The sequence below is a fragment of the Lepisma saccharinum genome, chromosome 18 (assembly GCF_977018435.1).
Source record: "Lepisma saccharinum chromosome 18, izLepSacc3.1, whole genome shotgun sequence".
NCBI classification, from domain to species: domain Eukaryota; kingdom Metazoa; phylum Arthropoda; class Insecta; order Zygentoma; family Lepismatidae; genus Lepisma; species Lepisma saccharinum.
In genome coordinates this window covers 688,770-704,760 of record NC_139246.1, presented here as the reverse complement: position 1 = coordinate 704,760, position 15,991 = coordinate 688,770, and the positions used below count along the sequence as shown (strand labels likewise).

General features: G+C 40.0%; 1 protein-coding gene across 1 annotated transcript in view; it reads right to left on the bottom strand.

The window, feature by feature from the left end:
- Positions 1-12,082: 12,082 nt before the first annotated feature.
- The window catches only part of LOC146002630 (uncharacterized), a 63,574-nt gene continuing 59,665 nt past the window's right edge, over positions 12,083-15,991 (bottom strand). Inside the window, exons 3-4 of the mRNA XM_083140591.1 lie at positions 13,418-13,804; positions 12,083-13,387 (exon numbers count right to left, since the gene is read on the bottom strand). Coding sequence (XP_082996717.1) covers positions 12,604-13,387; positions 13,418-13,804 — 1,171 coding nt within the window. The 3' untranslated portion in view covers positions 12,083-12,603. The remainder of the gene's footprint in view (positions 13,388-13,417; positions 13,805-15,991) is intronic.

The following is a 15,991-nucleotide window of genomic DNA, read 5'->3' as shown; positions in this document are numbered from 1 at the left end:
GTGTGTTTCCGACTTGGGAGGTGGAAATATAAGGTTTTTTTGCGAGAATTAGGTGTCGCTTCGAGTCATCCTTCGTTTGTGAATCCGAATGATAAGGGACGGAACATTTGGGTATTTGAAGATACTCCACACATGCTTAAATTGCTAAGAAACCATTTTATTTATAAAGGTTTAGTCTTGCCATCGCAGAATGTCGTAACAAAAAAAGTCATACAGTCAGGTTAGATAAAAATGAAAGTGAACTTCATTTGCCTTTATCGATAACGGATGCACACATTTGCGTATCAGGTCGCGAGAGAGAAAGAGTATTCTATGCCGCTCAGTTATTTTCTAGAAGGACAAGCAGTGCTATATGTTATTTATTCCCAAATGAAGTTGAAAGTGCAGAATTTTTCGCATTAATTAACAACTGGTTTGACATAATGAATTCATATGTTAAAGAGAATTTTGATGTTAAATTAAAAAGTGCTTTTGGAGTGCATCTTGGACATCAAACCAAGGTGTTAAATGAAATGGAAGCAGGTCATCGAAAGTGTTCGCGTGAAAGGACATGGGAAATTGTTGCCTTTTCAGCAAGGAATGATACAATCTATCAACGCATTATTTGGGCTCTATCAGCAATCTATCAACGCACTATTTGGGCTCTATCAGGATATGAAACAGAAACACAATATGAATTTTTTACTGACTGCAAGGTTGAATCAGGATGTAATTGAAAATCTTTTCTCGCGTCTTCGTGCCATGGGAGGTTTCTATGATCACCCTCTCCCTACAGAATTTAAAAACCGACTTAGGCTGCTGTTGTTAGGACTGAATATAGGACAACTTCCCCTAAAAATGCCAACCAGGGATCAGTGCGAGAATGATGAATTACACAGTAGGACATACAATAGTGTTTTTAGTACGATGGTGTCTGACCTTTTACTTGACAAAGAGGAAGGCGAATCAAAGACGAAGGATAACACCGATGGCAGCGAACTCCAGTTTCCAACAGAGTGCAGTGACAACGAAGCCCAAGACTGTTCCAAGGAAGGTTTATATTATATCGCAGGTTTCATTGCGCAAAAGTGTCCGCATTTAGATAAAGATTTGGGTTCTCGTACGGACAGTCTTCCTCCCGTTCGTCAAAAAGAGAAAAAATGGGTTGACATAGTGTCGCGTGGTGGACTGTATAAACCTACTGAAGAATTTTTCCAAATCATTGAACAAATGGAAAATGCATTTTGTTTATACAATCCTCCTGGTGATTTAAGCAGGGAATGTGGAGTAATGAAAGCAATGAGGAAATTATTACTTTTCAGGTTTGCTATGATAAAGAAGGAAATTATAGATTTATTTGTCAAAACTCGGACATACATTCGTATCAGGCATTTAAATTCGAAAATTAAACACAATGGAAGTCTGCTCAAGAAAGGTAAAAAATGGTTGTTATCTAATTAATGCCAACCTGTAGTCAGGCATGACTAACTTTGGAGCGGGAACTTGTGATCTAATTTACATTAATGTATATTTGACTTTGAGAACAAATGAGAAACAAGTACTCAATATTTTGTGTGTGTTGACGCTTCACGGGATATAAAAAGCCATCTATCCAGACTCTGAAATGAAGCGTGAACAGAGTGTGAAGTGAAATAACAATAGTGTTTGGATTATTTATGTTTGCTACATGTGCGCAGTGCAGTGTGTGTGCTTTTTGTGTATTTCTTGGCGTTTTGTTAATGCTTCTTTCCTGGACATGGTAAGTCACATTTATCAATTAATTTTAACTCGTGCATGGTAGTATATTTTCTTTCATTTGTATTTACATTTTGGTATTTTGATATTGCAATGTCTCGGCCCCAGTGATTTATTCACTAACTTCGCCCTAACACTCCACACAGTTTTTAAAAAAGGACAACTTTGTGGTTATATTGGCTCTAAGTATACCTTTTCACCCCCATAAACACGAACTTACACCCCTAAAAGAGAAAATTCTGAATAGACCTCTGCTCCACCCCCGAGCCGGCTTTCCCGCTTTTCATTACATGTTAATTATATTGATAGTTAACCTTCGGCGACACAGTTTACTAGATATAGTCTGCTCTATACATATACATTTACTTACACACACACGCTAGAACATTCAATCGATTTATAAGACAAATTTATTTCCAAAAACACGGAAGAAGTATATATGAATTCCTATGCCGTTGCTTGTGCTCGTCTTTGACATGTCCTGTGTCTGACGTCATCCGTGGAGGTTTACGAATGGTTCCGAACTTTTCCGAACGCCAGACTGCACCTCCCTGTGCACCTGTCTCTCCTTAGCACCTCTCCCCTCCGACTCCACGTCTGCCGCCAATTCGGACAACAGAGGGAGGCCGAGTCCCCGGATGGAACGGTGCTCTAAGCGACATCTGCTGCCGATTCGGACGCGGCCCAAGAAGATTATGGGTGAGAGTGAGACCTTCACTGCGGGCAGGAGCTAATTGTACCGGAAGTGACCTGTTGGTTTTTGTCTTTAAATTGTGGATAAGTTTAATCCCAAAGGACAGGCTTCTCGCGGAACAATTCAGCTAAGTTCAGCACTTGATCCATTGACCACTCCATCTCACTCAAAAGATTTTCCATGATAAATACATTACAAAACGAAACACATCTCGCACTCACAGGCTGACTGTCACTAGCGTGATGGTGGCGGGAGAGGAAGCGGGGAAAATGTTGCTAACATCCAAAAGGCTGTGTTAACATGTGTTGGTAACAAATGTTGCTAACATTGTTTGATCTTTACCGACTTCTTGTGGATAACAAAATTTCTGTTCCCAACACGGGAAATCTGTTGCTAACACGAGATGTTGATAACAAATTCACAAGCGTTGTTTGAAATATTACCAACATTTGCTGGTGACATGGGTTAGCAACCCCGGTGTAAACGCGGCTTGAACAACACAACTTTCTCGCACAATTAGAAATTCAGTGTAACTGTATTCCACTGCTAATCTCTCTCTGCTAAGCTTTCATCATGTTGCCTTTCATGAATCACTCTGCCCCGACTATCTCTGGAGGAAGCGAACGAAAACAAGTCTCTGCGCAAGTAGTGACGCGAGACAGCCCAACCAATGAACACGTTTGAAGGAATGGGATTGCGTGGAGGAGGGAAAGCGACTACTGTTACCAACCTTTGCAGCAGTGTGACTGCTTCGCTCTGTCCACGCGATTACCCCTTCTCTGCCGCTATGCACGGCCCTGCTCCAGAGATAAACGGGACAGAGTATACACGTATTGCAGTGGATGAAAAACTAGTTCCTCCCCCCGAACGCTTTAATACCAGCGAGTAATGCAGAAGGGTGGGCACGCACAATGCACTCTCTAAATCGGTGGTTTAGATCCAATTTCTTGCAACGATACTTCACACTGAATATATATATTGTACGCGAAGGATGAGCAGACTAACACAATTTTAGAATTAAATTGCAAGTCCTCAGCGCTCAACTGGTTTTCATAATGTTATTATACTTACATTGCAAGAATTAAGCAATACAACTCAACTCCCAAAATATTATTTCACTTTATAACATTTGATATAAACTCATTTTCGATTTTTAACACAAGACATTTTTAGTCAATCTTCTTACATATAACAAAAACGAATCGAAATCAACAACTTAAAACAAATATCGACAATGATACAGCTTTCTTAATCTCAAATTCGCAAATTTCAAGCAACTGGGGAAAGTGACCTCACGGGAGACAGGTGCGCGAGACGTGTGTTTGCGAAGAAGCTGTCCCACGGGCCATGGCATCAATGTTGCCAGGTCTACTGATTTCGCAGGAGATTTCCTGATTTTCAGCACGATCTACTGAACTTACATTCCAAGATCAATTCACAGATAATGTGATAAGCGCTTAGCTTTACAATTCCTTGCAAACACACATCCCGCGGAGTGTCTCCCGTGAAGTCCCGTTCCCCAGTTGCTTGAAATTTACCAGCGCCATCTGCTGTTTGCGAGTTTGACCAGAAGTGAAAGCGGGCGCCCCCAAGCGGAGGATATACGAACTTCTTGCAGGCGCTCCTTTAAAAACCTACCAGTTTGCTGCCTGAGATCAATGTCTGCCTAATACATTTGTCTGTGGTAATACTCATGGATCCCACTGTACATTGTAATATTTGAAATATTGTATTCATATAGGCTATTTTTATACAAGATAGTCTGATATTTTATGTTGCTCTATTCAATCTAACTTGTATTATTGTGACTTGGCTGCGATATCCATGCGGAGACGAATATCCTGTCTTTGATGAAAGCTCACGAAAAGAAGTCCCACGGTGTAAAATAAACAGTTGATCCTCGATTAGCCAGTAAAATTGATCTGCAGTCACGCTGAACTCCGATTTTGTGTTGTATAAAAGTTAAACTGAGATTCAGTCCGTGCGATCTGCGATCAAAGTTGATCCGCGATTTTTTATCCGATCAGCAGACATTGACCGTAGATCAGCTGTTGTAACATGGCTGTACTAACGAATATTTGCTTGTCAAATGTGTTGCAAGTGAACGTATGCGGCAAGACGAGAGAATCAATTCATAAAATCCTGTTTCCATAATAATAAAAGAAGAAGAAGCATGCACAACGAGGTGAACAATGATAAAATCTTTCTTCCATTTTTCTTTCTTTCCATATATCGTGTGCCATTTGTTATTTACTGTTTGAAATACCTGCATTTTTTTCTTGAAATTTGCCTTGAATGGCTGCAAGAGCATATTGTAACATTGTTTAATTGCACGATCAGAGAAAAGTAACTTGAGAACAATCGAGCGTTGATACAAACCGAAAATAGACCCGCTTACATTTTCTTGTTGCTATGATATCATTGTAAAACTTGCGTTGGGATGAAGAGGGAGTATAAAAATATTACCATTTCGCTTTACTGCATCCAGCCAAGTATTATTGCAATTCAATGTTGTCCGCAGAATGGAACAGATCATGTAACTTTGGTTGTAGTGTATATATCTACTGCTTTATGAACCGAGCACGTTGCATTTTAGTTGGTAAAGCTTTCTTTCCCGATATATAAATTACACATATTTTATTTCGAATATTATTTGTTATATTATTTTCTTTTTGAATAATTTACATCTGAGAGGACAAGCGTCACTGTTGTTTCAATATTTATTTCCATTCGGGAAAACGCAAACACATTTTACATTTCACAACGTAGGCTATTCAAGTGCAAGGAAAATTCCGTATATTACTTACAGGAACTAATGGTCCACCTGTAACATGTTGTCGTGTAATCACAAAATAAATATAGTAAACATCTCCTTACATGAACAAAAGCTCCAAATCCGAGTACAAGAAAGTTGTTATATCTCTTTTTAGCATTAAAAAGAAATACATACTTTTTTTTAAAAAAAATCTATTTATGCAAGCATATTTTCTCCCCTTTGCAACCGAGAACAGATAGTTGCTTTCGTTGTCAAGGACAATGTGGAACGTGCACAAGCAATAAATGGCCGTTTAGTATCTAATTTACGTGATGTTACAAAATTTGCAACATATTTGAATATATACTACATCCAGCACCTCAGATTTATTCTTTATTCAAATATTAAATACATGCATTTTCCGAAACAGACTTTAAAATGTTTGCTGTTCAGTGCTGGACAATTGGCAACATCACAGGCACATTAGCGACATGTCTGGATTTGCCACGTTGCCAAACGTATTTCTTTGACCCAAGATCAGGATTTGATCTAAGATCTACAAATCGACAGTTAGCTTTATACAACACGATAGAAGCTTGAACTTAGTTCACTACCGGATCGTAGATCAAATCTGATCACCAGTTAGTGATGTTTATATAACCGGCCCCTTGAGGACCAAAACATTGCACAAAACCAAGGGCTGCGTTCGGAGGACTGAGCCGATGCGGAGCGGCTCACTTGCGAGCGATCCCCGGAAAACTGGAATTTCTTCGAACGCTTCAGCTCAGTGATCGCATTCCATGGCCGATTTTCGTCTGCTGCAGACAAATGCCGTCGTCCTGGACAGCAAGCTTGGCTGCGCTGTTGTCAAAAGTTTGCAACGGATTACCATATATTTAGGACCCTTTTACAGTTTTGTTTAACAGGTTTTAGAGATGTTTTAAGCCCACTCTATGCACAGATAAGCTAATCGGAACTGGAGTTACAGTTTTAAAGTGGGATCCGCCTCTATCGTGTATTGGTACCAGTGCTTAAAGTGAGGCGGAAGCACCAAAACTGCGTTCTGGTACCGGATCTCAGTTCCTGCCACAACATTGGAAGTCTATTTTATTTGTATAATTTCTTGTTACATTAATTCTTGCAAACAAGAGATGAAGAGGAAAAGGGAAAGTTCTTGTACTAAATGTATCTCCCGTCGGCGAGCAGTCAGTAGGTGCCAGACATTTCACGGTGACAAGACAGGTTTCGTTTATCGCATTTTTCTCTTGGTAGATGTTAATCGCAACGCTTCGGAAGAGCGATGGATTTCCCAGAAGCAGAATATAAGCTTGTAGGAGGATTGAATTTGAATTTAAAATTGTGGGAGCGTCAGCACTTAGGCTATTTTGCTCCCTTCACATTACACGGGGGTCAGCCCCTTACCATTACAAAGAACAAATCTAACGTTGCATAACTAAAAGTCTAAAAATATTCTGACTTCTGTTAAAAGCAGAGGCTGTAAAGGGGCACTCAGCACACACAAGGACAAAAAACAGGACAACACACACAAAATTATACTGGCCACAGTGCCAGTCGCCACAGCCTCGTTAGTCTTTAGTCCAGGGTGCACTACGTGGAAGTGAGGTTGACTTTTGGGCGCCTACTTGGAAGGTACCCCTTACACCCCGTGTAGGAGGAGAATTATTTCCTATTGCTGTCAGTTATGTGCTATGAAATGCCTCTTTTTCTGTAGTTGGTTCATCTGCGGCCTTGCAATTTTCCCCCTTCTGTAATATACAAGAGTCGGATAATTTTTTTTTGTTAGAATAGCAGATTAAAATGAATAGGAACATTCTGCGATAATTCATTTTCCTTTAGAAGGAAAACAACTGTACTGGTATTGTGAACGAAACTGAAGAAGACGAGAGCGACATACTAGAGACATCTTGTGTTTATAGTATATTTACTTTGGATGCAATAATAATAATAATAACAATTGGTCGAATTGGTTTATAAAGCGAAATAAAATGAATGGAATCAAACTATTGTTATTTTAATATTCATTTATTATTACTAGTAGTAGTAGTAGTAGTGTGCATTCAGTTGTGGCATTAGTGCTATTAAATGAAACAACTCTAAGCACTGCCCGAGACCCAGGCCCGTGCCCAGGGAAGGGGCCATGCCATCCTCGAACAATGAAACATTTAAATGTTAAAATTTCCAACAGTCGGACTCCGACTGCGGGACAGCATGGGTTCGAGTCCGCCTGGGTTCAGTCTCTGGGTTTTCGACCTGTCAATGGGACCGGTGGTAATCCACCACCGTAAGAAAATTGGACAGCTACGAATGAGTAGCGTAACCTGGTCATATAAATCTCCTTTAACGACTGGGGGTTCGACGCTCTGACCCCACGTCACCCCATTACTGGTTGAAGATCTCCACACCTCTAGGTAGGATTGTGAGAGGGAGATAGACCAATTCCCTTCAAAGGCTGTCGAGCCACCGGTTAGTACTATTATTTTAATTTTATAACTAGAGCCCGGAAGTTTGGCAAAATGCCTCTTTTTATCCACTGCATATATTGATAAAATTTTTCCGGATATACGTTTCTCATGTTGTTTCGAATGTTTTAGAAGCCTTTTCATTTTGCCTATTTGGGACCCCACTGCCTATTTTTAATTATAATGCCTTTTTTTTGCCTTTTTCAATTAAATTTGACCATTTTTTTTAAAAAAAATATGTATATAAATTATTTTTCTCCCAAAAAACGTTGTTGGCATTTATTTTTCTTCCGTTTATTATGTGAATAATTTTCGCCTTATTTAAGTAATATTGAACTCATGCATGTTTCAACATTGCTGAAGGAGAAAAGTGTGAGAAAAATGTATTTCATGCTCAGTTAGGATATTGCCTTTCGGTTAACATTTCCTTGTGTATGATTGACTGCTGAAGTGGACAGGTTGATTTCGAACACAAAGAAGATATTTCTGAAATCTCCCTCTCGAACCCGAAATAAGGAAGTTGCATCTGAGCTTAGTTTACCTCCGCAACCAGTCTTGACCAGATGGGGAACCTGGATATCAGCAGCTATATATTATGCTAACAACCTTGAAAAAATCAGTGAGGTGATAGACGCTCTTCCAGAAAATGAAGCGGCTTCAATTCATGAAGTGAAAAAACTCCTGTGCTATTCAAGTTTATTTTTGCACATTATGGTGCATTCCCAGAGACAATTACAATTACAGAGCTTAAAAAAACACCTTGTAACATCCATGAAAATGTACGAGGAATCTATGCAGCAGATGATGGAAGTGCCAGGAAAAAAGGGGCCAGCTGTTGCGGAAAAGTGCAAGCGGGTAGTGAGTGCAAATGAGGACTTGAAACAATTGAAAACAATTTGTGATATTCTAAAAGGTGAAAATGCTGTTACCGAAATGCGTCCAGCTACATTAGCTTGTTTTATGTATGCTCCAATAACTTCTGTCGAAGTAGAATGATCATTTTCTATTATGAAAAACATTCTCTCTGACAGACTACTATCAATGAATGTTGAGTAATTAAAAAAACACCTTGTAGTTATGTGCAATCAAGACGGAGAAAATTGAAATGCTCTTCCCAATTCGTCACCTTTATTCGGTCCAAGTGTGTGTATCATCATCAAGGGGAAAATAGTACAAGGAGAAAGCACAATTTGTTGTTAGGAAATTCTACATGCACATGCAGCTTACTTGCGTGGAGGGAGCACCAAGACTGCCACAGCCCACCGTCGCCCAGCAAGTCTCTCTCACTTTGGTAGAAAAAGTTCTGTAAACATCGGCAATGCAGTATATTTATTACAACAGTCAAATTAAAATCTTAAAGCCAAATAAAATTGTAGGGCAGACTGTGTACAGGTCAAATTTACATGAGGTATCAACTGTTATTTACAAAACGACCTCAAGGCTGCAACACTGATCAAGTGAGCTTCAAAATGCCATTTTTTGGTATTTTAAAGATGGCGCCTCCTACACAGTGAAGAGGAGTGGTTTCTTGCCCTCTGTCAGCCTAAAACTTACAGACATTTCTCTGCAAATGAGAATTCAATATCTCTGTGCATGCTTAACACACCAGCAAGTTTACTAATGAGGATAAAGTTGGAGAATGGCCTCAGTTCGCAGGCAGTTGGGTGGAAAGGCCTTCACAGTGGCTCGTAAGTGACTGCACGTGGACCCCAAAGACTTATTGTTCGTGGACCTTTAACAAGCGTGGTTACCAGTCAGTAAACTAAAGTATTGCCTTGGGCTTCTAAGCACCTTAGAACATTGGTTCTAACCTAGGCCATTAAATCTTATGATAACATTTATGTTAATTAAGAACACCCAGCATATTTTCATGAAAGGAAACCCCAACTCGTGCAGAAAAAGAGCTATTGAACTTGTAAGACCGAAGATGTGACCATTTCAAACTTACCGTCCGCCTAACCCACCTACCCCCGTTTTTTACTCTTTTCTCAATTTTTACATTTATCGGTTTTTCTCACTTTTTAGTTTTTCTCATTAGGACATACACAATATCCATGTCTTATCCGGTATTCGAACCCGGAACCCCTAACGTCTCAGCGCGCTGTGCTAACCACTCCGCCACGGATGTCGACGACGACCGAGCTACCGCGGCTGTAAATATTTGATTACTGAACCATTAATAGTCACGAATGATTTTTCACTTGTGTTTGTTAATTGTTTTACAATTCCCTTCTCCTGGTCACCTAACTTCCTGGACACTACTACATCTAATTTATACTTAACTATCTCATTAACTGTACAAGACCAAGGCCAAGACGAAGATGGAGGGATAACGTTGAGATTGACCTAAAGGAAATCGGTAGGGATGGAAAAGAGTATATAGATTTTGCTCAAGATAGGGAAGGCCTGTGTTGCTGCACCCATGAACCTTCGAGTTTAAGAAGGCTAGAGAGTTAGTTGTTAATTGTTACATATTTCAGCAGTGGCTAAGGTATTGTTGTAGGCCTATCGTCTATCTATCAGCGTGTTCGAAATGGGCAAGGTGCAGGAACTTAGTTCCGATCTGAAGGATGTTATTATAAATTTGGCCATTAGAGGTTATTCGTTAAGAAAAATTGGACAAACAGTCAATAAATCGCACTCCACAGTTCAATACATAGTAAACACATTCAATACATAGTAAACACATTCAATACATAGTAAACAAATTTAGAGAGGAAGGTTCAACACAGAATGTGCCGATAAAACCAAAAGAGAGACGGTTGAATAAATGTGATGAACGCTTTATTTTAAAAAGAGTGCGAGAAAAATCCCAACTAAGTGTTCCTCAGCTACGACCGTTAGTAGAAAATGTTGCTGGCAAGATGATGTCCGATCAAACTGTCCGACGTGCCTTGTGAAAGCATGGATATCATGGCAAGAAAGAGGCCGTATATAAATAAGGTGAATCGCAGGAATAGACTTTCATTCGCGAAAGAGCACATCCACAAGGACCAGGAATTTTGGAATTGTGTCATATGGTCAGACGAGTCCAAGATTAATATATACGGGTCAGATGGGATAAATAGGGTCTGGAGAAAATCAAATAATGACAATGATTACATTAACACAGTTCGAACAGTTAAACACGGTGGTGGGTCATTAATGATTTGGGGCTGAAAATAAGCTCTGAAACATGTCGGAAACTGGTTAGTTCTATGAAGAACAGGTGTCAAGCAGTTATTAAAGCCAGAGGATACGCATCAAAGTATTAGAACTTTTCAGTCAATTTGCTCTGAATATACTTTTTCTTTTATGTTATTAAGTGTACGAATACAAAAGTTGTACAAAAAATTGCATGTTTCTCGTTCAGTTTCATTTAATTTATTATTGTCATTGGTTATACAGAATTTGGGTAAGATTTTATGTTGCTAATGATATTAGTTATTGAATTGTAAAGAAACAATTTCAAAAGACAGTACTTCCTTTCAGATATTAAAGCATTTTCTTTGAAAATCCGTGTGTACGAATAAGAATGTTACATACTGTATGTAATCCACTGAGAATGTAAAGGTTCTATGTCTAACTTTTCATTTGCCAGGAGAGCCCTTTAAAGTTTGACATGATATATTTATTGGCCCTTTGTCACCATTGCGATGAAAGTTTGTATCATTGCAAAGGCTGATATATTGAAGCCTCTCTAAGCATTTGTACTTGGTGCAGAGTCTAAAGACCTTGCTAGGTTGAAACATTACGTGTAGTTTATGTTTTATAATAAAGTAAATTTCTGCCTTGGTCAGCATATTGAGATTTTCATATCATAGAAACAAGGCTTAATGGTGTTATAACTCTCTAAAAATAAGTATTTGTTTGGTGAGGCACTTATGCTGTAATTAATATTTGAAATTTCAGATAGAGCAATTAATCTTCTATCTTCCAGATATAACACTCCATTCTGGAAACGAGATGGGGATGAAACAATTCCATTATAAATTTGTCATTCGGTAGCAAAGTAAAATAAATAATTCATATTGTTGGAAATCAATCAACTAGTTTGATTCCACTATTAGTCTAAATTTTTGTCTGTTAAACACAAAAGTAAGAACCGAGGACCATTAAGTACTATTGCTAAGCATCTCCCACAAGCGAATGAGGTTTGAATGCAAGTGTTTTGTCTCATATTCGGATGGCGCTTGTGGTTGGTTGAGGAAATTGTTGTAAGGTTTCATTGGCTGAGTTCTCGTGGATGCTTCCAAATTCTGTACATGGACCAAAAAGACTCTCAGTATATGAATATTGGTTGTATGTAGGCATCAGACGAAAGCAGAGATTAAACAATTGCTTTCTAAATAGACTACAGCCAAAATATCTCCATTGGTTTACAATTTGGAGATGGGACATTTGCATTCTCAATGGAAGATTTGTTGGATAGATGGATGGATGGAGGGATAGGCTAATTTGGACTGGATTTAACAGTTTAAAGTGGGATCCGAAACACTATGTGCCTCCTCCGGGTATCGAACTCGAGACACCTTGATTGCAAGGCGACGACGTTACCATGACGCCACCGGGGAGGCCGTAGTTTTCCTAGAACAATCTGCACCCCTCTGAATTAGGTTCCAGTAAAAATTACTGTCACATGCTTCTTTATGCTGGAAAAATACATATTTATGTAACTTAATACATCTGGCTTGGAATCAGCCGTCTGCCTTGTTACAAGACAACCATATACATAATAATATCTGGAAAGAACATTAGTTCCAATTACAATAACAAAACTGCTTTTTGACGAAGTCATCGACGCACTAACTTTGGTTCCCGTATTCATTGACCCGGTTGAGGCTCCCGACCAGAGAGATCTTGTGCGTTTTCCCGCTCCGCCTCCCCATCGCTTCGAACACGGCATCCCCTGGGATGGTTGAGAATTCAACTATGAACTCTTGCACATTCACATCTTGCTTCTAGAACAGCTGCGTCCTGGCAGAGACGACGCTCTTCAGTGCGAGTTGAGCACAACCCTTCGATGATTTCACGATCGTGTTCACTTTGGAAACGGACATGGAGGCTATATTTTGGATGTCCGGGCTGTCCGTAGGGACTGGAGTTCTGGACACGCAAGCGCACCACTCCTCGTCCACGGATGCGTCGTCGCACGTCCGGTTCTTGGGCACCTTTTCGAACAGGCTGTAGCACTTTTCGCAAGTCGTTGCACTAGTCCTCTGTGGACCTCGCTCCGCGTCCCAGTGAAGGATGCTTTTGAGAGTTTCGTGAACGTCGAAGGGGGATATTAAAGTCCTCGTGTTGCCAACAAGATTGTCGTAAATGTCATGGTGACGCTCGCGAATGTTCGGCGGAACCCAGACGAACAGATACGGCACCCTGTTCTCCAGCCACCCGATAAACGTCTCCCTTATTTTCCCCCACCTCATGCCGTGGTCGCTAAAGAACAGCATGATGGTGTTGTTCAGCACCCCTGACTCGAACGCGTCCCTGAAGAAGTTCACGTAGAAGCGATCCGCTTTTCCAAGATCGTTCATGTCCTGGTGACTCAACGTTGACGACCAGCTCACAGCGAAGTATGTAGAGTCTCTGTAAGCGTTCACGAAGTCCCTGGTGTAGTTGAGGAGTATTTCCGTGGTCGGTGAAGGCCCGTAACACAAGTACATGTTGTTTCTGGTCGTCTTTTTCACGTACTTGTCGGCCGACAAGAAGAACGGTCTTCCGTAGTGGTCGGTCGGCTTCTCCCTGAATCAAGAATTGTGGTAGTTGAAGGTTCCTATGTCTGGCTGGTCCTCCACGTACATCGTCCGGTAGCCTTTCGTGCTGAAGTTCTTCCAAATGAAGGGACAATCGTCGAACGTCTCATTTTGTCTCGGCCAACACGACTTCTCGATGTCGTTAAGAGAATACCCAGTGAATATGGCCACGAGGTTAGGCAACGTGTTGTCTCCAACTTTATTGTAGACTAAGAATTCCACAGCTCCTGCTGTCAGAAGCGCTCTCTTGGTCTTGTTGGAGGTCACGTTGGAATCTGTGTCCAGTTTCTTTACAACTGTAGCATGTGCGTGCTTGTAGACAGTCTTGTTCTTGTATTCGCACTCGACTAGAACAAACTCTTCATTGGCTTCGACTTCATCCTTGAAGTCCTGACATGCCGTAGTTCTGAAAGGAAATTAGAATATGTTAGTACACATATTTGAAACTTGCGTGTATCACATACACTGTAATCGATAAATACTCTAAACATGTGCAAGAACAAAATACAGGATGTTTCATAAATAATTGAGGCCTACAAATATTTATTGCAAGTAAACTATTGAACTTTACGTTAATTAAACCAGTCCAGAAAGATCGAGGAACGCAGCAGTTTGTGCGTGTACATGTTTTGTTAAGCTGAGAGTTCATATCCCTGCGGCTAGATGACTCTCAAATCACTCATAGTATTTTGTGCAATGTTTTGGTCCTCAAGATCACGGGACCTTACAGCGTGTGACTTCTTTTTGTGGAGTTTTGATAATAATGTTTTCCATAAATATTTAGTAATTAATTGTATTTTATAATTAATAACATTACAGGCGCGGTTGGCTGTATAGCGCAAATGTGCAGTGTACCCCCAGTAATATACAAAATAAACAATAACTGAGATGTTCATAAGCGTAGAGTGGCAAATTCTCTTAGTGAGAAGAAGAAACCGCGGGCCAGAGCCACTCAGGTCCCCTCTAGTTCCGTTTCGTGCAAAGTCTCCACTGAACCTCCGCAAGGCAACCCCTACCATGCTAAAAGCTTAGGACGGCTAGCAGAAGCTCGACGCGTACATATGGCGAAAATACATGCAGTCTGAGACTGGAAGAAGGCCGTCTCGTCAAAACGGACATGCGCAGTTCGTAGGATCACCAGCGAGCTGGAGTGAATCACGCTCTTCTCTCTTCCAGTGTTGCACTATGTGTTTCAATTTGAATTCATTTGGCATTCTCTTTGTATTTTTATATTTTACAAGACTTATTAGATTAATGAAGAGGGTGTAATACAAATGTAGAGGTAACACCAGTGATGTGCGTCTACGCGTAAACAACGATAGTCTACATTCTACACGTAGACTATTTAATACACGTAGATTACGTAATCTATGTAAACAACGTGGCGAAAGGTGATATCTTAGCAAAGGGCGCCGTGGAATTAAAAGAAAATTATACTGCGTATCAGTTGCTGATGTGTGAGGAGAACTTTTCATACTCTTCCTTCCAAATTCGAACAATTTCTCACCTAGGAAGAAACCTAAGATAGGAAAAATTCTAGTGTTTTATGGGGAAAAGACCACTCTTGCCTCACGACTGCCATCTGTTGTTGTTTTTTGCATACGATTTATCTTCTTCCATGGTTGATGATAGAAGAGAAGAGAAATTTTGTTGTAAATAGAATTCTTTTCATTTCGTTAGGAACCAATATAGTTGAAAATGTCACTTTCCTTTCATGAAATCCTTGAAAATTAATTTTAATGCACTTTAGATTGTCTACGTAGTCTATGTAAACTACAACCCAATGTAATCTACGCGTAGATTACGTGTAGACAACGCATGTAGACGTAAACTTATAGTCTACGGCACATCACTGGGTAACACCCAACGAAAGCTAGAAGTAAAGATGATGGGACAAATAAGATAAATATGATAGAAAACAACTTGCCTACACATTCAGAGTTTTCATCTTTAAGATGGAAACACTTCAGGTGGAAGGAGCCGAAAAGTCAAAAATAGCGCGAGGGCGAGGGGTCGCTTATCGGACAAGACTTAAACAACCTTTTGGTCTTCTTACGTCAGACTAAATGCTTTCGTTGACATGTTAGGCTTTTTAGGTTTAGTTGTCTTAGAATATATACACTCAATTTTCGGGGCTTACCGTGCTTGACCAAAAATGTAATATTTGCTATTTATTCAAGCATAACCTAACAATGAAGGCATTTCGCACTTACGTCAGAAGACGACCAAAAAGTTGTTTGGCTTTCGTGCGATCAGTTATACTCTAGCGCGAGAGGGTGTTCGAAGGGACGCGCGTATTTAACTTTGTTACGTGTCATTGTCTCCATACTTGTTAGTTTGTTTTGAAGTGCATGGCTGGTGATTGAAATATATATGGCATAGTGATACGTTGAGTGAAATGAGGTGGATTGTGTATTGGAAGGAGTGTAGTTGTTGCTGTGCGAGAAGTTAACATATTGCATAGAATAGAATCTAATCGCTTTGATTTAGCGATATACTTTCGAATAGTTATATAAGAATTATCTTGTAATCAAGGGGTCTTGGTTCGATTACTGATACATACTCATTTTAGCAGGCAGAGATTTGTATTTTT